The 25217-nt window shown below is 38.4% G+C and overlaps 1 protein-coding gene across 12 annotated transcripts in view; it reads right to left on the bottom strand.

Annotated features, from left to right (window-relative positions):
- Window positions 1-25217, bottom strand: part of FN1 (fibronectin 1) — a 69255-nt gene that overhangs the window by 38264 nt on the left and 5774 nt on the right. For all 12 annotated transcript variants that reach the window (XM_069574521.1, XM_069574518.1, XM_069574517.1 and 9 more), the window contains exons 6-20: window positions 22609-22767; window positions 20159-20350; window positions 19110-19289; window positions 18319-18495; window positions 17111-17263; window positions 15601-15729; window positions 14486-14629; window positions 9375-9496; window positions 6357-6537; window positions 5713-5889; window positions 4795-4923; window positions 4612-4701; window positions 3624-3818; window positions 2615-2887; window positions 1100-1366 (exon numbers count right to left, since the gene is read on the bottom strand). In XM_069574521.1, the coding sequence (XP_069430622.1) occupies window positions 1100-1366; window positions 2615-2887; window positions 3624-3818; window positions 4612-4701; window positions 4795-4923; window positions 5713-5889; window positions 6357-6537; window positions 9375-9496; window positions 14486-14629; window positions 15601-15729; window positions 17111-17263; window positions 18319-18495; window positions 19110-19289; window positions 20159-20350; window positions 22609-22767 (2568 nt within the window). The remainder of the gene's footprint in view (window positions 1-1099; window positions 1367-2614; window positions 2888-3623; window positions 3819-4611; window positions 4702-4794; window positions 4924-5712; window positions 5890-6356; window positions 6538-9374; window positions 9497-14485; window positions 14630-15600; window positions 15730-17110; window positions 17264-18318; window positions 18496-19109; window positions 19290-20158; window positions 20351-22608; window positions 22768-25217) is intronic.

A 25217-nucleotide genomic window follows, 5' to 3' on the forward strand; every position in this document is an offset into this window, starting at 1 on the left:
CAAGTTAGAGTTAAGATTTATGGAAAGCTTTTAGGAAATTGCAAGCTAGTTCACAGTTAAGTGTTAAGTCCTTCTGTAATTCAAAATGAGCTAAAAACAGCAATTAATGCTTATCTAGAAATTATGGGTCTCATATTTCTTTGTAATGTAAATGAGATGCATTAATAGAAATCAATTCATGAATATGCATTTAATAGAAATCAACTCATGAATACAGTCCTCTATTGTGATATAGATATGAAAGAGATTTAAGGTCACTTCCTGTAAAGTGTTGAGCAAAAGACAGACATGACCAAAAATTAGTCAGTATTTTTCCTTCTGTGGAATTTCAAGAGTGATTTAAGAAAAGTTAAAAACAAAAAAAAAGCTATCCTGTTCTGCAGAAGTACTTTAATCTGCTGTTGTCAACACTCATCACTTCCTTAGCTTCTTGTTCTGTTGGTTTCTATTCAACTGGTAGATGTTTTTCTTCCACATTTAAGGCTGTCATACGATGCTCAAAGTATCAGGATGTAGACACAGTGGCTGATTTTTTTCTTGCCTTAACTAGTATTGAATAAATTCATTTAATTCAGTAGCATTCAATTTTCGAATAACTTGGGTGTCTTAAACCATGCTACTCAAAGTACTGGTTTGGGAGGAAATAAGGATCTTGGTAACATATGTCATATAACCCACTGCTTCCTTCATCAAGAAAACTTTGCTTTAAAAAAGTATTAACTAAATTGAACAGTGTGCTCCCTGATCCATTCTGGCATAAGCTCATTAGTCCATGTAACAAACAACTCACAGAGCAGCAGTGGATCCACGGATCACACTTTGAATAGGACCACTGTAAATATCTCTTTTTCAAATTAAAAATGATTATTTAAAACTTGTACCAAGTTTTTTAAGTTAACTTTGTTCTTTTTTGGCCACACGGCACAGCTTGTGGGACCTTAGCTCCCCGACCAGGGAACTGGGAAGGGACAGCACAGAGTCTTAACCACTGGACCGCCATGAAATTCCCTAAGTTAACTTCTTAAAAAATGGATGAAGGAGAGAGAATGTAAATACAGATGAGACATCACCAAGAAGAGACATTTAAATTTTGACTTACAAGTGGTGAAGACTCCGGTGACTCTGGGGCTCTGCTGATTGCCCTTTACGGCTACAAGGCTTACAGCATACTCAGAGCCAGGCTGCAGGTTCCTCAGTGGGTACTGCGAGGCTGCAGGCCCCACATTGTACTGCTTGGGCTGGCCTCCGCGGGTCAGGCCCACAGTCAGTCGGTACCCGACTATCCGGGCGCGAGGTGGAGTCCAGGTCACTATGACCGTGGTATCGGTTTCATTGATAAACTGGAGGTTGGTAGGAGCATCCAATTCTAGAAAGAGAGATGAAACACGTCAAGAAATAGCTGCACTTCAGAATTATCATACTGAAATCCTAAAGCTAGACTGAATTTTCTAAGTTCTTTCTTCTCAAGGTTGAAACAAAGGTCAAAACCTTGGAAATACTAAGCCATGAAGAAGAGCTTGAGTGCTACAGAGAACTTCACAGAACTCTTATCAGTCATGAGAAATTACTCGCTGTGTTTGGCTGACTTTGATCCTGTGGAAGTCTATGATTTTTCAGCATGATTTTCCCATTACCCTCAGAAATTACACTAACATGGCAGAGATGGTATTTAAAAACAAAAGCCAGGACTTGTGAAGCTATAGTTTGTTCTGCTCTGAGCCAAACAGGTGAAGAAAAGAGAAATAAACCCATTAAAATGAGGGTAAGAAGAAAGTTCCACGTGGAGCACAGTGACGTTTTCTGCATTTATTCAATGACTAATCCTTTGCTTGAATAATAAAAGTAACTTTCACATGATTCAGATTAGACAAAAATGATAACATATACTCAGAAGCTCAGACTCATGGCAAGACCCTGGTCTGTTTGCCCTAGCACAAAGAATCACATAAATTGTTGGTTTTCTTCTTGAGTGTGATAACTGGCAATTTCCCTGCAATAATTTAAAACACTTTTCAGAGGGAGGAAATGTTTAAGAGGTAGTCAAGTATAACAACAAAGCATGGGCTTTGGAGTCAAAAAGACATAGGTCTATGTGAATCCCCACTCCATCATTTCTCAGCCCTGTTACTTTACAAGTTGCAGAATTTTTTATAAGCTTCAGTCTCTTCACATATCCCATAGGGATAATAATAAGACCTTCCTTATTAACTCAAAATAAGGATTAAACATGAGGATAATAAAGAACTGAGCATATGACCTGATGCTTAATACTCATTGAATGTTTTAGCAATTACTATTTATAAATAATTCTGCTATAAAAGGATTAGAAGATTATACTTGAAGTCTGACTTAGGTATATTTAGTTACACAAATAGTACTCAAATTTTCAATCCATGTCTCCATTAGCAAGGAAAATTAGGCTAAGTTTTGCTCCTTTAGTGTCATGTCCCCATGTATTTGGGAAATGGATTACCATTTAGCCTCTATGGAGGCTATACATTTCCTGTCCTCTGAGTATGTTCCTATTTCTAATTGTGAACCCAGGAGTGAATGGAGTGCTGCCCATTCACCACAAGTGGAAAGGGAGGGTGGAGATAAAGGACCCCAAACCTACTGGTTGCCTGCTGTGCCGTCAGGGGCTTGCTCTCCCTCCCCTGGTTCACGGCGAAGACTTTGAAGTGATAAGTGACCCCAGGGGACAGCCCGGTGACTTCTGCAAAGGTGTTCCTGCTGACGGGCAGCCTCTGCCCATGCTCCCCGGGCAGGTTGACGGGAATCACATCCACGCGGTAACCGGTTACTGGACTCTCTGGGGGTGTCCACATGATGGTGATCTTCACATCTGTCACCTCCACAAACTGCAGGTCCCTGGGAGGGGGAACTTTATCTAACAGACAAGAGCCAAGCAGTCATTTGCAATTCCTGCTGAGGATTATTTTTAAAAAACCAGTTTGCCAGATGTGTATAAGGCAATTCATAGAGCCCCTCTCTTCAGAGCAAAGCTGTTTTCTCTTTAAATCTAAGAACACATTTTTGGGGTTATATTTTCATGGTTTAGCCATCTTGTTTACATTTGACATTTAAAACTATTACGTAAGACGTGAATGTAAGCAGATGAGTTTCCATCAAATGAACAGTCCTATTGTGGGGGTTAAAATAAACATACCCCCCAAAACCCCTCAGCAAACTCTTGTGACAACAGAAAAAAATGTGGTTTTTACTTTAATGAATCTTTTCTTAATACTTAAGAACAACAGATGAACTACCCCTTGGGTTTCTTGGGGAAAATATGAAGGCTTTATGCTGTCAATTTTTAATCAGGAAAGCCAAATAGCCAGCTTTTATTAGTTACTTTACAGTGAGGACATTTCAGCTGAATTTCATAAGTTCAGGGATAGAGTCATCTACAGGACGACTTCCATATAGGAACCATAGACAGAGACTAAATAAACCCCCCAGAGAGACAATTATTCTTTGATCTCACATGTCTGGTTGTCCCTAGTAGGCTCATGGAGTGAACACAAGCCAAGGTTGGTTTTGTTCCTCTGGCAAAAGGGAGGTTCAAGATGTGACTTTCTTAAGCCTTAAGAGATAAGACAGCACAGGAAGCGTCTTTAGGTTACCTGAACGTGGGACTCCAGTGGTTTCTTGCTGGATGAAGACAGGAGTACTTTCTTGATTTTCTTCCACAGCATAGATGGTGATGTTATACTGAACGCCAGGCTGCAAGTCACTGAGAGTGACAGAGTTGGCAGTCTCAGGAAGATTGAGCTCTGTGCTACTACCCTCTACGGATGGGGAGTAGACGATTCTGTATCCTGCAGATTCAGGAGGAAACCAGTATAAAACTCACTGATGACACACAGGCTTCAAAAGGCATAAATTCCCCTTTCCTAATAGCCCTTAGCATCTTGGTGGATCACTCTTGAAGAGTGAGCAATTCTTTTGGACTCATCCAATAGTGCTACTTCTTATAAGGACTATTCAGTCCAAAGATAAAATAAGAATAGTCATGCAAAGCTCTTTAATAATAAATATCATCCTCGAAGACCGAGATCCTTAATAAATGTCTATTAGAGAAGCCAGGAGGTGAAATTATTCATGTTAAATTGATTTCTTTTTCTTTGAGCTCTAGATGATGGGAGCAATCAAGGAACCACTCTGAGCCTGAGTTGTCTAGCCTGTCTGTGTCTTTTAAGAACCTCCGAAACAGTTAAGTCACCTAATGAGCTAATAAGGCACCTCAGATCCCTCTAAGAATAAGTCTCAGAGTGAGGTTTTCAGAAGAATTACCCCTCTTCTATCACAGGAATGCCTGGTTTAATAAATCCATGAGCTGGATTTCAAGGTTTGTGCCTGTGTGATTGTGTGTGTGCATGTTTGTGTGAAAAAGATTAATTAAGACATATTTAAGAGGAAGTTAATCATAAGAAGGTAAGGCTGTAAGACTTAATTAATACCACACACAGACACACATATATCTACACTCTGGTCCAGTAATTACAATAGAGATATATAAGTGATTTGCCTGCTCATAGATCAGAATCCACTCCCTCACCTCTTACGGCATCAAGATTAACATAGGAGCCAGGAAGAGGCAGCTAAGCTGACCTGTGATGGGCGCCCTGGGTCTGCTCCAGCGAACGACAATAGAAGTGTCATCAACTTGGTCCACGGTAGGGTCAGGAGGGGCATCAGGTGCTAACAAAGAAAGGAAGAAATGAGAAAAACAGGAAATACTGCTACAAGTCTGTTTCACAGGGGAAAAAAAAAGTCTTTTCACACCACACATACCTGTTGTCTGTGAGGTAGACAGGATCAAATTCTGCTCTCCTTCCTCGGATATCTCATAAACATTCACAGTGTATTTTCGGCCAGGGAGCAGGTCAGGGATGTTCACGGAAGTGGCTGTGCTGGGAAGATCTTTGAAATAAAAGGGAAAGGTTACTATCAGAGCATATCAATCCCTCTAATGACTCCATAACCTTTGAGAAGGATAGTTTTAACACTATATATTCATGGGGGTGGGGGGAATGAAGGAAGAAAACTATAAAGAAATATACTAATGTATAGTCAGTAATTATCAATGCACTATGAGATAATTTTTTCCCCTTTTCCCAAATATTTTCTCTAAGGATATATAATTTTAAACCACCCCCAAATTTGTAAGCACTGTCCTCTGTAGTTGGAAGTCCAAGCAGTGGTTATGGGTGAGGAATGATGGGGGATAGGGGAGGAGGGATGTTCTTTTTCTTGAACTGGGTCCTGGTCACGTGGGTGTGTTCTTTTTATAAAAATTCACTGAGTTCTATGTTTATGATTTGTGTACTTTTCAGTGTGTATATTTCTCCACAATAAAGTTTTTAAAAGTTTGTTAAACATGAGAATCTGAAAAGCATGAATAAGGGTACTGTGTCTCTCCCAAAGCTAACAGTCCCCATGCTGGCAATTACTTCCAGGAAGAACACACTATTGTTATGTGGACCTGTGCCCAGGCTAACACATAACACAGCTCCCACCAGGGACCAGGAAAGTGAGCACGGTTCAGGAAAAACCCAGTTCAGTTCTAAAAAGGGTCAGTTGTTTGTCGTCCTCACACTGAAGGGTCAACTAGTTCCAAACTTCCCAGGCCACCTGCGTGGATGCCCCCCCTGCCCAGTCCCACCCCCAGCAGAGTCTCCCAGCAGCTGGTCATCAACACATCGAGCTCACCCAGGTACTGTGGTTCATCTCCCTCTTCACTCAGCTCATACTCCACCCGGAATCCAGACACAGTGTCCGAAGCCGAGACCCAGGAAACCACAAAGCTGCTGGCTGTGATTTCAGTCACCGACTCAGAGGTGGCCACAACAGGAGTCAAGGGTGTGGTCTCTCCCGTCACAGTGTTGCCTAGAGTCACAGAGAGGACAAAGAGCCTTCAGCCACCGATAAAACTTACTACTATCATCTGGAAAATACCATTGAAAAAAAAAAACGTAGGTGCCGGACTTCCCCATTAGTCCCAGTGGTTAAGAATCCACCTGCCAATGCAGGGGACACAGGCTTGATCCCTGTGTCCAGGAACTAAAGATGCCACATGTTACAGGGCAACTAAGCCCACGCACCACACTACTGAAGCCCATGCACCCATGCTCCACAAGAGAAGCCACCGCAGTGAGAAGCCCAAAGAGCAGCCCCAGGTCACTGCAACTAGAGAAAGCCCGTGCAGCAGTGAAGACCAGTGCAACGAGAAAAATACAATGTGGGCATCCATATTCATCCGCGGGAGAATATGAATCGAGAAGGAAAGCACTCCCTGTGGGGAGCCCAGGTCTGAGAAAGGCAGGCACAGATGGATGGGCTGCTGGGGTACATACTGGTCACCGCTGGGCTCGTGCTGGTGGTGGTAAAGTCGAAGCGCGTCACCTCTCTTTGGCCATAGTGCTGGACGCTGATAAGCTGGCCCTCATATACCACACCTGGCCTCAGGCCTTTGATGGTGTAGGAGTTTAAGTGGCCAGGAATGGTAGCTTCCTTCCAGCGGTTTGGAGAATTTTTCTAAAAATTTAAGTGAAAAAAAAAAAAATCACACAAGACTTTACAAAGATGATCACTGGGAGATGATGTGGAGCATTCTTCAAAGAAGAACGAGGAGTCTATGACGCTCCATTTGAGGGGGATATCATGGAAAACTGGGATCAGAATAGAAACCTGTAGCAGAATTTGTTAATGTTAATAATAATGGTTATTACAGCTAATATTTACTGACGGTTTACTATGTACCATGCTCCGTGCTGTTTTCCTTCCATTCTCTTATTTAAAGTTTATCTCTTACCTCCTCCAAGTTAGTGGTATTACCATCCTGATTTTACAGATGAAGAAACAGAGTTATGTGACATGCCCAAGATTACACAAAGGGAGGCCCTCGGCTCCTTCCTTTTTGCCAGATTAACTATTCAGTTTAATAACAGCACCCTAAGGTGATAACCCAAGTTTTGCCGTTCCCAATTTTTCAGTTTCCACAATGAACTGGGATATATTCCTCTCTGAAGTGGGAAAAGGCTTTATAGTCTATATTTATTTAGTGGGTTACAAACCAAGTTTATTACAGAGCAAAGGCATAATATTCCTTCATGACTCAGTTCCCGGGACCATCACATACGAGGCTTAATGCTGCTCTGGTTTTATGACTCATTCTTGGATATGAACTACTCCGTCAAAAGTGGTTAGCCAACTTCGGGTAAGACTGCAGAAGAATGCGATCTCAGTTTATTTAATCTTTGTCTCCAGTTTATATTTTCACATTCTGTTCGTATTTATTAATATATCATGGATCACAAAATGTATGGCAATAAAATGTGTAAAAAAGAAACATCCTTACTTCAAACAAGTTGAGATCATTTTAAGTATAAATATTCTACACTAATATAAGTCAAAATACATTTTTAATACCCAGTAATTTTACAATATTATCCAATCAACCAGTTCCTCAATAATTCAGATACTTAAGAGCCCCTTTATAATTTTTAAATAAATGAAAGTGATTCTAGTACTCTCTAAATTTAAACACCTTGTGAAAAACATTACATTAGTCATTATAATTAGCTCAGATTTAATAGTAAGCCTTTCATTCAATGTGAACTTTTTTGGTTTGTTATTAGAAGAAAATACTCAAGAATAAAACGCTCAGGTGATAAATATTAAAGAAAAACCCAAAAGTGTTAAAAAAAATGTCAAAGAAATAACCTCCACTCTTTGGAGACTTTCTAACTTATTTACATTTTATATGTGTGCTAAGTCGCTTCAGTCATGTCTGACTCTGTGTGACCCTATGAACTGTAGCACACCAGGCTCCTCTGTCCATGGTATTCCCATGGTATTCTTCAGACAAGAATACTGGAGTGGGTTGTCATGCCCTCCTCCAGGGGATCTTCCTGACCCAGGGATCGAACCCACATCTCTTAAGTCTCCTTTATTGGCAGATGGGTTCTTTACCACTAGCATCACCCTGATATACATTTTATACCTATGTGCAATTATCCCTTATTACTGTGGTCACACAGATACTTAAGTTTAAAGTAAATAAAATCGGTGAGGAGAAATGAGAGACAAGAAAGTGTTAGAGGGGAAATATATTCATCCCATCGACTAACATCAATAGACAAAAAGTTCTGCAAATGGGCTACTACATATACTGTGGTCATTAACAAAAAAAGGGTGAGAGAAGAAAAAGAATGATTTCAACAGCTTCAATTTTTCAAAAAGGATTGAATACGATTGCATGAGTTGGTCAAATGTTTTATTTTGCTTTGCTTTTTTAGTTCCTAGAAACCAATAGCTGTGATTTAAAATGGGCATTTTTCTCCTGTGCGTAAACAGTTTCTCAAATTAATGTCATACATTTTGGAGAGATATAAGGGCAGGCTTGAGAGGGTAAGAGAAACTACAACTTAATAGATCAATATCCTCCTTAGTGAGACTTAATAGATCAATATCCTCCCTAGTGAGGTTTCTTCAATTTCTAGATGACTAGTAGGAAGTCACAAAGTCTTTCATTAAATATACTAACTATCCTTCATCTATACTTTTCTCTCATCATCTCTCCCTTCTATCCAAATAACTGCAAAGATTAGAAAGTAAGGTTTTATGAAATGATCATGGAAATTCACTGGAGGTCTAGTGGTTAAGACTTGGGGTCTTCACTGTCATGGCCTGGGTTCAACGCCTTGCTGGCGAACTACGATCCCTCAGGCCATGTGGCGTGGTCGAAAAAAAAGAAGAAACAATCACTTAAAAAGTGAACCAAAAAAGAAAGATATTAACTTAGCTATTTTGTTTTACAAATCATGGAGAATGATGCCAGTAGTTTTCTTTCTCTTTGATGGAGCTGCAAGACTTTTACAAACTTTAGATTCTCTTCCCACGCTGGGTAAGAATAATTTTAAGCATTATCATTTCTAAGTCCTCACAAACAAGATGTTTCTAACATGAAGAGTTAAGTTCTCCTAAATACCAAAAGACAGCTAAGTCTATATGTCAATTAGATTGACCACATATTGCTTGGTCACTAAACAAATACAGTGCCAAGTGATCTACTGGCTCAAAAACTGAAACACATTTTCAGAATCTGTTCATTTCCCTCTCCTTTTAAAAAAATATTCGATTATTTACTTTTCTTTATTTCGCTGCACCTAGTCTTAGTTGCAGCACATGACATCTGTTACTTGTGGCACACAGAATAGATACGACATGCAGTATCTAGTTCCCTGCCCAGGGATTGAACAGGAGTCTCCTGAATTGGGAGCAGGAAGTCTTAGTCACTGGACCACCAGGAAGTCCCCAGAATCTGTTAATCAAGAGCTTCAATATCCAAGGTTTCTGAGCAGGATACTCACAGGTTTCCATCTAAGAATGTACTTGGAAATGTGAGATGATTCTGGTGCATTCCACTGGATGGGGTGAGAGTTGGGTTGACTTGGGGTCTCAGTGATGATTACTTGGACAGGACCACTTGCATCTGAAAATGACAATATGAGAGTTGGTGATCTTGAGCATTCCCTTACTTCAACTTAAAATTTAGTGCACACGGCCATCAGTAAAGACAGTTTTGCTTATCAGTAAATGGGAGCACAATAAAAATTATCTGGAGTTAATTTTTAACATATTGACACTGGAAATCAATGAGACAAATCCTTTTTTTCTTAATTAATCACTGTCAAATAACAATATTGTGTTAATTTCTGCTGTACAGCAATGTGATTCAGTTATACACACACATACACACACACACACATATATGGTTTATTACAGGATATTGAATATAGTTCCCTGTGCTAAACAGTAGGATCTTGCTGCTCATGTATTCCGTGTATGATAGTTTGCGCCTGCTAACCCTTCACTCCCACTCCATGCCTTCCCCACGCTCTTCCTTTTGCCAACCACAGGTCTGTTCTCTCTGAGACAAATCCTTTTTTAGTAGATAGATTCTTGTCTTTCACATGAAAAATGCAACTCAAACTTATTTATAAGCAAATAAAATAAATTTTAAATGCCACTTAGTTTGCTTTCTTCTCCATTTTCAAAGAATTGTGAGAAAACTGTGGAACCACTCTAACACAAATAATGTAATACAGAACACAAACTTCATTTACTTATACTAAACTTCTTTGAAGGAAATTCTAGCTTGTGGAGCTTTTCATCAAGGACAAATCTACCATCAAGAAAAAACATTCCAAAGGCCATATGACATGAGGTAAAACAAACACATTTCTAAATGGGGTAGAATCTTAGACAAACAGACAAAGGTAATAATTAAAGACTCAATTTTATTTTTCATCCTCTCAGCCTAAGATCCCATCAGTTTGGGAAAATGTTTTATTTTTATTCAAGAAGTTTGCTCTAAAATCATTCCATTGATTGGTCAAATTGCTGAGATCAAAATTATATTTTTTCAAAAGTAGTTATCAACAAAATGACATTTTGAAGTGTATACTAAATTTAATATTCCCACATCTTAATGTGTAAAACTATTATCAACAAATTTAGTGTGTGGTTTTGGTTCTTCTGCCCTTTTTTTTTTTTAAGGCAAAACAAGAGAAGTAGAACGAATTTCTTAATAGGGTAGATTCTATTTAGGATAATTATTAAATAAGTGGAAAATTTATGCCTGCAGAACAGAACACTAAATACTGTCTTTTTTATGATGTCAATCAATGTTCAACTTATTAGAAATAAAAATAAAGTTCCTTGTAATAACGTTTCCAAGAATTTCTAACTGACATTCTGTTAAACAGAGCAAAATTTTGCATGTTAGCTAGAGCAGTTCAGCAGATTATTAACAGATTTAAATTTTCCATAAGGTTGTAGAAAATATATTGATTTTCAAACAATTATTATCTTCACTATTAAATTTTATTTGAAAATAAAGTTTTCTCTAGCAGAACAAATATACAACTTACATATCTGGATAGACTCAAAAGTTCTAGAATAATATACTCACTTTCATGATGAGAATAATTCAAAGTTTGGCTAAAGACTAATAAACATTCTTTAAATCTTAATTTCATCTAATACACATATTTGTAAGCTGTACGAAAACCAAAATTAATAAATAAAATTCTCAATTTTTAATTCTAAAGTGCATATTTCATAGACCATGGCAGGGTGTTTGTTTTAATTAACTGGCAGAAGTCAATTCCACAGCCCTCTTTGAATCACTCCTTCACCATTATATATATATATATGAATATAAATACATTTTTAAAAACAAACATTGAGGTAAAATTTTAGAGATGTGATTATTTAAAGTACTCCCATAATCAGTAAATATAGAACTATCACATTTTTATATTACAATTATTGGTATAAGGCTATTTAAATATTGATCCTTAAAAGAAATCCTACCATAATTTCCTCATGTAAAGAGATGTCTGATATGTATTTTAGTTTAACAACCATGATTTTGAGAGAAAAAAGTTTATGATGCCATGAATGTACACCACCAAGAGTCATTCCTAAAGCTAACCTAGGACTTCGGATGATTAAATGCCAATGTAGGTTCATTGATTGTAACAAATATACCACTCTGGTGGGGATGTTGATATTAGGGGATGTTGTGCTGTGTGGGAGCAGAGGCAACATGGGAAATCTCTGTACCTTCCTTTTGATCTTACTGTGAACCTAAAACTGCTTAAAAATAGTCTTAAATTTTAAAAAAAGATCATGATGATTATGGCTGATTCATGTTGATGTATGGCAGAAACAATACTATAAAGCAATTATCCTCCAATAAAAAATAAATAAATCTTAAAAAAATTATGATGGTTACATGTTTATCAAGATTAAGTTTTAAATAACATAAGTGACCTTTACTGCCTACCTTTAAGCTTAATCATGCTGCTATGTCCACAAGGAGGGGGATAGTAAAGAAAAGGGGAGGAAAAAGAAACAGGCAACTCAGAGGTTTTTACTCAGTGATGGAGCAAAAGAACATAAGGTTTCCTCTAAAATTTCAAGTGCTGGTTTGAAACCCTATGTTTTCAATGTTAGGCTTGTACCATATCTCACCTTTAGGGGAACTACCCTAAACAATAATAAGATATCTTGCATTTAGCACAATTTTGTTCAGAGAGTAAACAACTATCCATGATTTGTAAGGTCAATTAAATTCCAGCTATCACTCTACGCCACTTTTTCTACATATGATTAGAAGAGAAGAAATTTGAAAATTCTGACATCATTTACATTATTTAGACTTAGCATTTTGATAATCCTTTTGATAGTGGTTAATCGGTAAAACTTTGTAAAGTAACCTGAGCAATGACTCACACCATTGTGAAAACGTGACTCCCTCTCTTATTCAATATAATCATACTAACTATGAAATAGTTATGAGGAGATATGACAAAATGTCTATACTTTCAAAACCAGTTTGAAATAAGGCCCAAATGAATAATTTCCAGCAATGGTGACCCTGGAGAAGTTAAACATTTATGCATTTGCAACGCAGCCCTTTTTTTGTTTATTTAGTTTGCTGAGATCTGTGCTTTCCTGGTTGTTTATTGACAAACCAAATGCCTCTTATCTTCTGTTAGTTTGAACAACTCTACTGAATCCTCTGTAGGAGGAACAAACAGGGCAAGGCTCAGAGACAACACACTGGTGAACTGTTGTTCCGTCATCCTGCCCACACTCTGAAAGCCCCACAAGCCAGGCAGGAACCATTGAGTAAACCAAATACACAGATAAGACCCACACTGTGTACTGAGGCCAATCCCCTCTCCGCTGAAATCGCCTCTACACTCAATGGGCTCTTCTGTTATGAAGAGTAGAAACAAGGTCAACACATAAAAATCCAACACAGGAGGATTCCCTCCCATTTAGATTTCATCTCTGGCGTGTCAACCTACAGGCTTCCAGCACGTTGTTATGTGAACAGGCTTACTTTAAAAGAGACAGCGAAAAAAGTTCTCTCTAATTCACCGAGAAGGAAATCACTTTCAAGACCACCACACCAGTAAGAACCATAAATAGACAGTAAGAGATTTTTTAGAAATGTCTATCTTTTGGTTGTATCGTTAAAAAAAAAAGCTTCAGTTAAATACCTTCTGAACTTACAGTAATTCTGCAGAGCTTTAAAAATTATTGAACAAAAAAAAATTATTTTAAGTGATTCCTACACACAAAACTACCACAAAATACAGTTTAAGAACCAGATCAATCTGTGCTGAGAACCTGTTAAGCAAAGTCATCTTCAGCAGCCCAGACAGCCTCTGAAGCCAGGGGAGAGGAGAGTCTCTTCTAAGTTTAGAAAGGGTATATATGAATGGTTTTCAGGATCATAAATTATTAGTTTACGGAACTTAAAGGTAATCAGCTAAACTCTCCCCGTTTTACAGATGAGGAAATAATGAATGAAGCTTGACTTGTTTTTACTTAGCAGCATGTACAAACCTGGACCCATGTCTTGGCAAACACTGTTTTTGGCCAAGTTGTTCCATACCTTCTTCTTTATGACAGTAAATCTCTTATCACATTAAAAAGGGACTTAGTTAACTGAATCTTGATTTCTGTCATAGGCAGGTTCCAATGTTCTGACGATCTCTCTTGCTATTTCTGAATACAGGCCACACCTTAACTCAGCAGAGAGTTAAGAGACTTTGATCTCAGTAATTGCTCAAGTAACTGATGCCTAAAAATTAATTTTGTTTCTTGGTCACACCACAAGGCATGTGGAACTTCTCTGTCTAGGAATCAAACCCACGCCCACTGCAGTGGAAGGGCAGAATCTTAGTCACTGGGCTACCAGGGAAGTCCATAATGCCTAAAAATTAGTTTCAGAATTCAACCCATCTTACTGTTGACTCATCATTCAGCAAAAATTAAATTCAGTTTTTTAAAAAATGAATAACACTTCCAGCTAGGCATTATGTCCCATGACCTGAAAAAACTCCAGCAATAAACATTTTCGAGTATTTGAACAGCATGGGCAGAGAACTGACCAAGTTACTCAACTCTGGACCCGGGATATTTTGTTCCAGACTCCAAAAGATCAAACACATGAACATTCTGACAAAAAGAGGGCCTGGATGAAACACAGAATGAATACATATCATGTGTATGATACACATGAATGAATGTGTATACATTTCATGCAATTTCTCCATGTAATCTTTCTGTTAAGAAACATAACATAAAATCCTGACCTTTACTCCCAGCATCAGTTACTCCATGGTTTCTATTTACAGGTACAGATGAGAAATGAAATTTAGCCAGTGTTTTAACCTAATGTTAAGAAACAAATTTACATGCAGGCACTTTTCCACAGCCTTCTACTCCTACTTGACTGAGAAAAAAGGAAAACCATTTAAGTAAAAAATATTCGATTAATGATTAGTGAAATGAGAAAAAGATAGGAAAAGGAGGAGATACCAATTTAGGCTTCAGAGTGTTAATAAACACTGATGTTACCGTGTATTTTATCACACAGTGGAATAAAGCTACTCACCTGGGTAGGTCTGTAAGGGCTGGCAGGCCCACTCCCCAATGCCGCGGCCATAGCAGTAGCACTGGTACCTGACCCCCTGCAAATACTTCTCCCATGAGTCTCCAATTTGATAAAAGGTGCGGGTTTCTGAATCCTGACACTGATCTAAAACATACACAAATAAAATGCTAGTGCACAGATTCTTAGTTTTAACAAAAACTTGCAACTGTCCTTACAAATATAGCAGTTCAAAAATGTTTTATTCATATCTTGTACCTTACTGGACAGTTAATGGTCAACAAGTACCCATTGGGAGAAATAATGAGCTTTCTAAAAGAATAACATTTCTAAATAAAAACGTTAAGATTTAGATTTCAGTATATATTGACAACCTGAATCTTAATTTGAGAAAAATAATTTTATATTTTACCCATCTTAATGCAAACAGTTTACCATTTGAAGAGCAAAGATAAAATATCACTTTATACATGTCTTCAAAATGTGGATGATTTAATTTTACATATAAATGAACTGAGATAAATTTCAACTAGTTAATAACTTGCTGAGCAGCTTCTAAGAAAGCGTCTCAGGCCTCTCACAGCTTTGGCAATCGTAGGTCAAAAATACGCATCTGATCGGTTTGTTTTCTGGGTGAGCAACATGTCTCTTTGAGTAAAGGAATATTAATGGATTACCTTAAAGCTGGTAACACAGCTCTTTTAAGGCCCAACCCTCACTATTTGCTTAGATCTATTAAAAGGGCAGCCAAGAAAAATGAGGAATTTGGGAGGGAGATATTTACTGGCATAATCATTTGTCCACATTATTGCACAGTCAGCAAAGGAAAGTTCTCTTTCAGACATGAATTATCTTTATGACTCAGAACCAAAAAACAAAATTTGTTTCAATTAAAGTAAACCTTCATGTGTTACCAAATTCAGCAAAAATAAATGATTACCACCCTCAAGTTTAGATATCGGTCCATGATTAGAGAAAAGACTTTGCCAAGCTCTCTGCAGGCCATGATCAAAGTTTAGAGCCAGTTTCAATCAAGTAATATCAAAGAACTCTCCTTATCTGAAACTTGCTAGCTATACTCAGTGTTTAAATCCAGCTAGAGACACGAGGCTACTTACCAACAGGATCGCACTTCCACCGACCCCGGCCCTGACCGAAGCAGGTACAATTCAGCATGTGTCCCTCTTCGTGACGTTTGTGGAATGTGTCATTCACATTGTAAGTGATGCCATCGACGATGCACTGATCTGTTTAGGAAACAGTGGGATGGATGGAGAATTTTTCTGTTTCACTGATAAAACAAAAGAAGCTATACTTTTCAAAGCATACAATTCCTTCCACTTAATTAGCAACATCTTCCACTAAAATAACTTTTCTACTGACATAGAATAAACTTTTTTTTCCAAAGCTTAGTCAGTACTATACTTTTTGCAAAAAAAAAAAAAAACATTTCTCTGTTATAAACTTGTACAGATTAGAGATCCAAGTATATACAACACATTTTAACTTTCAGAACAAGTTCTTGCTGGGTTCAAAATGACCTTTAGATCTCTGCTTGTTACAATAAATAAGAGGCAGATTAAACATTCTAATAGGATACCCAGAATGATGCAATGGTCTCATCTCTAGAATAGCAGGGCTAGGGAGATTCTTGGAATGTGTAAATAGAATACCATAAGTGACATTTGAAAAGTTAACAACAACAACAACAAAATCAGGCCAACTCTGTTGTTAACTTGCTGCGATCCTAAGAAATTACTTCCCTCTCTGGGCCTCAGTTCCTTCCTCTGTAAAATGAGGAGTTGGTCTGGATGCCTTCCGAGTGTTCTTTTCAGCTCTGCAACATCGTATGTATTAGACCTGGATTGTGTCATCCATCGGGCCCCGTAAAAGGTGAATGAGTCCAGGCCAATGTCAACACAGAGGCTACATGGACTATTTATCAGCCCAGAGCTCTACCTAAGCCTTATTTTTCAAACCAAAGAAATAGAAGCACTGAAATAGTTTTAATAGATCAACAACCCTTATATCATACACCAGGGTCCAAAGGGGAAAAACTAGAGTGAACAAAAGAAATTGGTCTCTATGTCTTTTTCTCCTTGAATTAAAGGAAATCTGCCAAGATCTGATTTTAGAATAGCACGGTCTCTTTTCTTTACAAAAATTGCCCAGTCTTTTCTAGACAAGAATCCAACAGCATAAAGAAAGAAAGTAGAGTCGCTCAGTCATGTCTGATTCTTTGCGATCCCATGGACTGTAGCCTACCAGGCTATACATGGGATTTTCCCATACATGGGATTTTCCAGGCAATAGTACTGGAGTGGGCTGCCATTTCCTTAAGCTAAAAGGATCAAGTGCTATCAAGTGATCATGTTCTGTTCTTTGAAGTCATCTTTTTGGCTCAGCCTAAGTATTTACATCCTGGGAATGTTTCAGAATCTTAGAAATGCTCTACCAGATTTTCTTAACTGGCTGTCTAACATGCAAAATCTATCCAACACAGTAGACTAATGGAGTGGCATTGCATACTTCTTCTCCTGCTTTTGGTAAAGCACAAGTTTTCACGAAGAAGTCTGCTTCTCTGTATTCTCTGCCCTCTCAACTATTTTCATTAACAAGTGAGCATACCTCGGAGCTGAGAGTAGGCGACACACGTCCATTCTCCCCGACCATTTCCAACACATGTGCATCTCATCATGTGGCCCATATCATGCTGTTTGTCCCACTGGTCTCCAATGCGATACATGACCCCTTCATTGGTTGTACAGATTTCCTCGTGGGCTGTTTGGAAACAGAAGGGAAATGCATTACTGCATAAATGATCACAAGGGCTAAAATGTATGTAATATCATCAGGCTGGTTTGGTGATCCTAAGAACTCTCTTGGAAGGAAGTCTTCTGTGCCTCAAAAATTCACTGAGCTCTGACTACCAGAGAGAGAAAACATAGTCCGAAGATGAGGTTTGTTTTAAGGAAAAATTACAGTATGGTTAAAGGATGTAAACCACAATTATGCCTACCCATTCAAGGGGTTTGTAATGTTCTAGAAGTCTGGATTTGACTACTGTCCCATAACATTTTCTAGTTTCAGTTTATTCTAGATCAAAGGGAAACAATGTGTATGGGTATAGAATTGTAAGTTAATACGTGTTTTCCTTCTAAATCCAAATTTCCTTTTGCTGAAATGAGAGGAATGAAAGTAAGCCTAAGTATTAATAGTTTCCTTCTGATGTTTCATTGCCTCATATTCACACTTGACAGCAGCACATGGATTCTTAATTCTACTCTCAGAAAGTCAACTGTAGTCTAGTGGCTCTCGAAATCTGAAAACAAAAGGTATTGGTTCTCCTTTCTTCATTCACACAAACTGGAGCACAGCCTTTTAAAACAAGATCCCTATTGATTGGAAAATACAGAGTCTGGGTCATTTTGTTGTTTAATAAGTGATAGACCTTATTCTAAAGCTGTGTGCAAATACTGCAGGTCTGTACCTGCAGCAGTCACGTCAATGTTTTAAGCTACTCAGTTGTGTGCTTTTTACAAAAGACATATCTGTTTAAAAAAAAAAGTGTATTTCCAGACTTTTAAAAAGTATTTTTATTGTATTTACATGTTTTGGACTTTATAACAGTGGGATTTTTAAATCATATAAACAATTATATAATTCCTATACTTTTAAATAATTGTATAATTCTTATAAATCATATGAATAATTATATATTTCTTAAATATTTGATTACATATAGATCATGAAGTTTTCTGCTGTCTAAAAATTAAGCCTTAATGCATGAAACAGAAGTAAGCCGAACACAGCTGCCTACAAGGGCTTCGTCTTACCAGCCATGGGGCAGAATCCAAACTTCTGGTCAGCGTCATAGTTCTGTGTGGTTCCACACCATTTCATGTTGTCCCTCCTGCCCTCAGAAGTACAGTCCGTGTAGTTGCGGTTGTTGTACAGGAAGGGAAAGTGGCACAAGGCACCATTGGAATTTCCACCTCGAGTCTGAACCAAAACTGTCCAAAACAACACACATGTCAGAAGAAAAAGATTACAACCAAGCTTTCCAATGTACAGTGAGGAATTACTGCAACTAAATTAGCCAAGTTTCTGCAACTAATTCAGAGTGTGTCTCAGAATAAAAGATGTCTAATAATACAGTTCTAAGCCTACTTAGTGTATTCACCTTCATCTTTCAAGCAGATTTAAATCCAATTTTTGCTCTCATTTTTCCAGCCAAAAAGAAAAAGATTAAATGGTCGCTTTGAATAAATCATGGTTTTAGCCAAAACAAAAGCAAGCGCACTCAGGCCTGCCTCCTATGTAGTCTTCAGCCTGTAGGATTGCCTACTGATTTTCCCATACAAGCATCTTTAATCACACAATGATCCCAATGTGTCAAAAATAAATGCACCGGAGGGCTTTTCCTTTGGTGTCATTTCCCAAGACGACTGGGAAACTTGAGAGGATCTTTAACTGTGAAGTTAGTCCCACGTCCCCTGGGTCCAGACGACACAAAGGTGGTACTTTTCAAGTGTAGCCTTGAAAGGAACGCCCAGCTTGCCAGCCAATAAAAACAGAGCATGAGAAATGGGGTTTTCTCACTTGTGTTTCCCCCTGGGATACTCACCAGTATGGTCTGTACAGAAAGAATATTTCTGGTCTTGCTCATAATTGGAAGTTGTGCTGCACCAGAGGTGTCCATCCTGCCGCCCTTCGGTCGTGCAGGAGTAGAAAGTCCTGCCATTGTAGGTGAACGGGAGGACGCACGGCTCTCCATTGGAGTTGCCACCGTAAGTCTGGGTTATAGCTACAAGCATAACCGAAAGGGTCTCAGTAAACATAGTTGCACTTGTCTCCACTATTGTTCCTTATTTTCAGCTTAACTGAGGCTGACCTTGTGTCCTCAAAGGGGGGAAAAATACCATGAATATGACCAGCTATAAGTATTGACCAGATCATAGTGTTATCAAAACACCTTACTCAGAAAGCCACATGTTTTTTGTGGGTAGAACACCTGAGTTCTTCTTCTGACATCCATTGTTACCACCTCAGCTGCCATGCCTGTTTCCCATTTGCAAAGCTATTGGGTTGGCCAAAAAGTTCATGCGGGTTTTTCTCTAAGGTGTTACTGAAAAACTCGAATGAACTTTTGGCCAACCCAATATATTACTACGGGTTAATTAAGGATGCTGCTCAAGTGATCCTGGAGGGGTATATATGATTCTGTTGGTGCTGTCAGAATTAACACAAGAGGCTGTACTAGGGGAAAAGTCAAGTGCACCAATTATTATTGCTACAATTATCACCACTTTTATACCCTGGAAGAGTTTCATCAGGTTGTTGAAAGAAGTTTACATCACAAAGGTTCAGAACTTTGGGATTTAGAGTACTAAATAGGGATGGATTAGTTTACTCAGAAAGTAACCTCTTTTAACATTTTAGACAGATAAAAGTACACAGTAGCTTAATACTCACTACAGGAAAAAAAACACATAGATTAAAAAGACTGAAAAAATATATATCAAGCGCCAACCATGGCTGTTATCATAGGCTGGTAAGGTTATAAACATTTCTTGTTTTATTGTTTTACATTTTTTGGTAAATGAATGTATTGCCTTTCAAAGCCTAAATAATAAGAAAGTTACCGGTCCTCTTTTCAAAAAAGATAACACAGACCTGTCTCTTGGCAGCTGACTCCGTTGCCCAGGCAAGTGCACAGCATTTGCTTATTCCCTTGTGTCTTCAGCCACTGCATCCCCACAGAGTAAACCACACCGCTGTCTGTGACACAGTGACCATACGGAGGCGGCTGAGGATGAGGCTGGGGCTGGTAGATGGCCGGTCGGATATCAGTGAAGGAGCCAGATCCTGAGGACATGAGAAAGAAAAGTCACAGAGCTGGTTAAGGGAAAACTACTTCCTGGAGTAGTTTTCTGGGATCTTCACGGTCTCATCCAGATGACTCTACAATCCGTCTTGTTACTGAGCTGGGATTGGAAAGAAATGCCCCTCCCTCTTTGCATTAGCTTTGGCACTCAGCCTAAGAAATAAACCACAAGAGGCTACCCAGTGTTCTCTACCTTCCAGCTTACCTGGAGCTACCAAGAGTGTATTTCTAAATCACCAACATTATTCTGCCACTCCACAGAGCAGGTACCTCCAATGACTGCTTACTCATTTCAGCAAGCCAAAGCCTATGACTTTACAGTCCTCTACACCTCATCAGCTGACTTCATTCTTTCCATTTCATTCAGTTCAGATCACTTTATCCTTTGTTCTATGCCTCATCTGCACTGATCTTCTCATTATCCGTTCCTGTACCCTGAGCTGTCCCCAGGCTTTTCCCTTGGCCGGTAATGGTCTGTCTCACCATCTCTTAGCAGCTCCCACTAGCCCAATATATCTGGGCATCTCTCTTCCTAATATTATTTTGAGAAGTCTCTGTAGCTCTGCAGCAGACCTCTCGCCATCGATGTAACTCTGAGCTCCTCAGACCGTGCCCTGGGCAGCCATATTGGATTTTCTATTCACTACCCCTCCTCCTCCTACATTTCATTCCTCCAAAGATTATTTGGGAACTCTGTCATGGTTTTTTCCCTAAAATCAATCAATCCTCTTAAGACAGCTTTCATTTCAGAGTAAGACAACAGAATATGCCGATCTTTTCTTTAAACATAGAAATCTGTTCTCTTGGGGGTCAGGCCCAAGGAGGAGCAGAATTAGAACTGAAGCTAGAATGCTGGTAGACTGAATTTAGCATCTCTCTAAGACAGGCCCCTTAAGACAGCTTTCCTTTCTGAGCAACACTGGAACCCAAATACTTCATAGACAATGGTCCCAAGGTCACACATATCAGGGGAACATGGCATCTGTTTTCATACACCCCACTTGGGAGGGTCACAACGCAAAGGAATATTAAGCTCCTGTAGAAGAAAGTTTTTATTGGTTTAACTCCATGTCTCTCAAACTTTTTTGAACAGAGCCATTTCAGTATTAATATTAGTAATACTAATAAAAATAGATAGCAATCATTGAATGCTTACTCCCAATTAACCTCTACTCTTTTTAATTTAAACTGCTTCAGTAGGCTGAGATTAGTAATTGTTTCTTTTTTAGGTTAGCAGCAATTTTACTGAAAGTAATCAAATAACTCAAGAAATGTTATCAAGTCCAATCTTGTTCTCCTTCCTAAGTGCTCATGGCAAGATGAAAACTCATCAAAAGGAGGAAAATCCAAGTAAGTAATTAATACTTTTTGCTAAATGACCTAGATGAAAGACTAAACCATAAGGCTAGTGCACTGTATAGTGAAAACTTGATAAAACAGAGCAAGAATAACAACAGAAGTACACATTCTTGACCGCCCTCTTTCTTTCTTTGGATTCTTACAAGACAAGCTATAATGCAAAGATCCTAGTCTTGTACTAGAAATAATTAAAACCTATTTTTTTAAAAAAGCTTAAATATTATGTCATTCCTTCCCATGTCTAGGACTCTGAATTTTTCAAATGTGAAAGCCAATACATGAAGAAAATGACTGTGCATTATTTTACGGAATGCAACAGAGTTTGCTGGAGCATGGAAACCACACATAAAGGATTGTTTCCACAACAAAAAGAATGGAATGACAGGGTAAGGAGATATATGCCATTCTGAAAAAGAACAAATGTACTTCTCCCCACTTTTCCCAGTAGAGGAATCAAGGGATCACGTAACTCAGCAAAAGTTTCTCATTTCTATTAAAATGTACTTTAGATATTCAACATACACACACAAGGGTATGTATATGAATATCCACATGTGTATTGATCTACAGATCTCAATATATTTATTTATATCTTTGTATATAAATCATGTAGGTTTCATGATATTAGTAATTTTTCTTGGCCATCAGTTTAACCTCTTGGAACTAAAATTAGTCCTCCCCCCCCACCCAGATCCATTTTAGTTTCATTTTTATTTAAGTTTAAAAAACTTGATAGTAAACAAAGTTTTAACTAACAGTCTGCAAAGGAACTCAGCTTCATAGCCACATCATCATTCAAGGGCACACCAAGGGAAAGATGGCTTTGCGGAATGCTTTGTGCAAGGTGCCCCGTTTGGGTCCCCGGGGCCCTGTGCCTCACCTGCAGATGTGGTCTGCAGGGACGTATGCCTCTCACACTTCCACTCGCCACGGCCGTTGCCGGTGCAGATGCATTGAAGCAGGTTCCCCCGGTTGTCCTTCTTGCTCCAGGTATCCCCAATTCTATAGGATGTCCTAGTGTCCTGATCGTTGCATCTGTCTGTGGCAGAAAGGAAGCATTAAAACATGTAAATCAGTTTGAGCTTGGCAAGGGCTTGATGCAAACCTAAAATAACAATAGAGTTGTTTCTAATAAGGACCTAGTGTACAGCACAGGGAACTCCACTCAGTACTCTGTAATAAGTCTGTAATGGTGGTGGTTTAGTCGCTAAGTTGCGTCCAACTCTTGTGACCCCAAGGACTGTAGCCTGCCAGGCTCTTCTGTCCATGGGATTCTCCAAGCAAGAATAATAGAGGGGACAGCCATACCCTTCTCCAATCTCCCCAAACCAGGAATCGAACCTGCGTCTTCTGCATTGCAGGCAGATTCTTTCGACTGAGCTAAATGATCTAAATAAATGATCTAAAACTGATTCACTTTGCTGTACCCCCCAAACTAACACAATACTGTTAACTATACTCCAAGAAGAAGTTTAAAAAAAGAAAAAGGAGAATACAGTGCTTCAAGTTTGGTAAGCTGTTTTTGGATGATACCTTTATATTCAGCTGTGGTGCCATGGGTGGTAAACTTCTGAAAGATGTGATTGCATTTAAAACAGTGTGAAGGAAGCTATACGATGTAGTCTAATTCCACTCATCTATTTGCCAGAATGCCATTTTTCACTCATTAAATTTTCATTTAGTCATTCAGTTCATTAAATTTGATAAAAATCTTTCATTCATTATATTTTTTCACATTGTTTATTTGATTAAATTCATCCCCTCGCTTTCTAGTCTTCCCTCTGTATCCTCTGGCTCTCCTGGCTTTGAGTCATGACTGTTCACAACCTGCCTTATCATAAGGGATTTTCTTTAGAAAACTAGAAACAATAGGGAGGCAAGTAGGTCTCATAGGATCTCAACCAACCGCCCCAAAGGAGCTATTAAAAGAAAGCAGCATCTGTTTTTTCATTTGTTATGTAAAACAATTCAAGGCACCACCAACTTCTCTGACTAAAATATTCTCTCCCCTGGTCCCACCCCACCCCCTACCAAACACAAACCTATTTAACATTACTAATAAAATGGCATCTTTTGAATTGCTCATGGTGTTAACTCTTTGATGGGAAAGTGAGATTATTAATATAAAATAATGTTTGTTTAATGTTCATTTAGTCACGTCTGACTCTTGTGACCCTATGGACTGTAGCCCACTAGGCTCCTCTGTCCATGGGATTAGACAGACAAGAAAATAAAATGATAATTTGTAACTAAATTACCATCAGCCTATGATTATCTGGCAAATAAACTGTTTCAATTATAATCCAGCTTTGCCCATATGCTGCAATGTGATAGAAAGGATTTGCTTGGTTTGTGAAACAGAACTACACTGGGTTAGATAAAAAATAATTAGTTGATGTTAAGTTCAGACAAATACAGACACATATTGATCTCCCACCACAGCAGAAGTCTGAATAAAGATAGCATTGCTGGTGACACTTTTTCCCAAATCTCCAACCAAGTGTTGTCTTCCCCTGAACCTCCATAGTACTATTTCAGTATCTGTCTCAAAGTGTTTTAATTCTGTGCTTTGTAGGAGATGATATATATAAGCCTTTCTCATCTACTTACTAAGTTCTCTTTGATGAGTTGGCTAATGTCCAGTTCATTTTTGCATCCCTACACCATCCTGAATGAAGTAGGGACTTAAAGAAATTCATGGAAGAAATGACTTTTCTTTGAGAAGCTTTTCCCAACTTGTTATTAGAAGAGCTTTAAATAATAGATAAGAGTTTGAGTCAAACATCTAACTTGTCTTAAACTAAAACACTGCCACCAAGGTCTTGGAAGTCTGATAATCATAATAAAATGTTAAATGTAAGAGAACTGGCAAGATACTCAAAAACATTTAGTTTAAATTGCTATCACTATTTAAAAGAGATTATTTTTTGCTTGAAAGAATTCAAATTTGGATGGTGAACATGATGAGATGGTTAAAACTTCCAGCTAGATAAGACATGTTCAAAATATTTAATTTGATTTTAAACGTATAACACTGATAGTTGATAGCTGTATTGCTTCCACAAACTTTATAGTTTGACACTTCAAAAAAGGAGCATTGAATCCCTAAGGCAAAAAGTAAGGCCTCGGGGCAATCTTAGAAGGAGCTACAGAGATACCAGTGTTTCTTTCAGAAACTTTCAAAGTTTAGCTTCTTCACAGCACTTAAAAACCTACAGAGACACTGTCCTTGACCTCAGAATTGGTGTTAAACATAATTTAACCTATGGGATAAGTACCTTTTATTTTCAGCAATTTTGCTAATGTTATGTGCCTTACTTAAATGTCAAGCATAGATGGAAACCCAAAACTTTAGAGCTTTGCTCCTCTCTGTGTCAAGAGCACTCATATGCCCAAAGATGCATGTGCCTGTTATTTTAAAGATTTCCTTGCTACTTAGAAAATATCTCAGTGATCACTTAGATGAAACACTGGCAATTTATCTTCAGG

The sequence above is a fragment of the Ovis canadensis genome, chromosome 2 (assembly GCF_042477335.2).
Source record: "Ovis canadensis isolate MfBH-ARS-UI-01 breed Bighorn chromosome 2, ARS-UI_OviCan_v2, whole genome shotgun sequence".
NCBI lineage: Eukaryota > Metazoa > Chordata > Mammalia > Artiodactyla > Bovidae > Ovis > Ovis canadensis.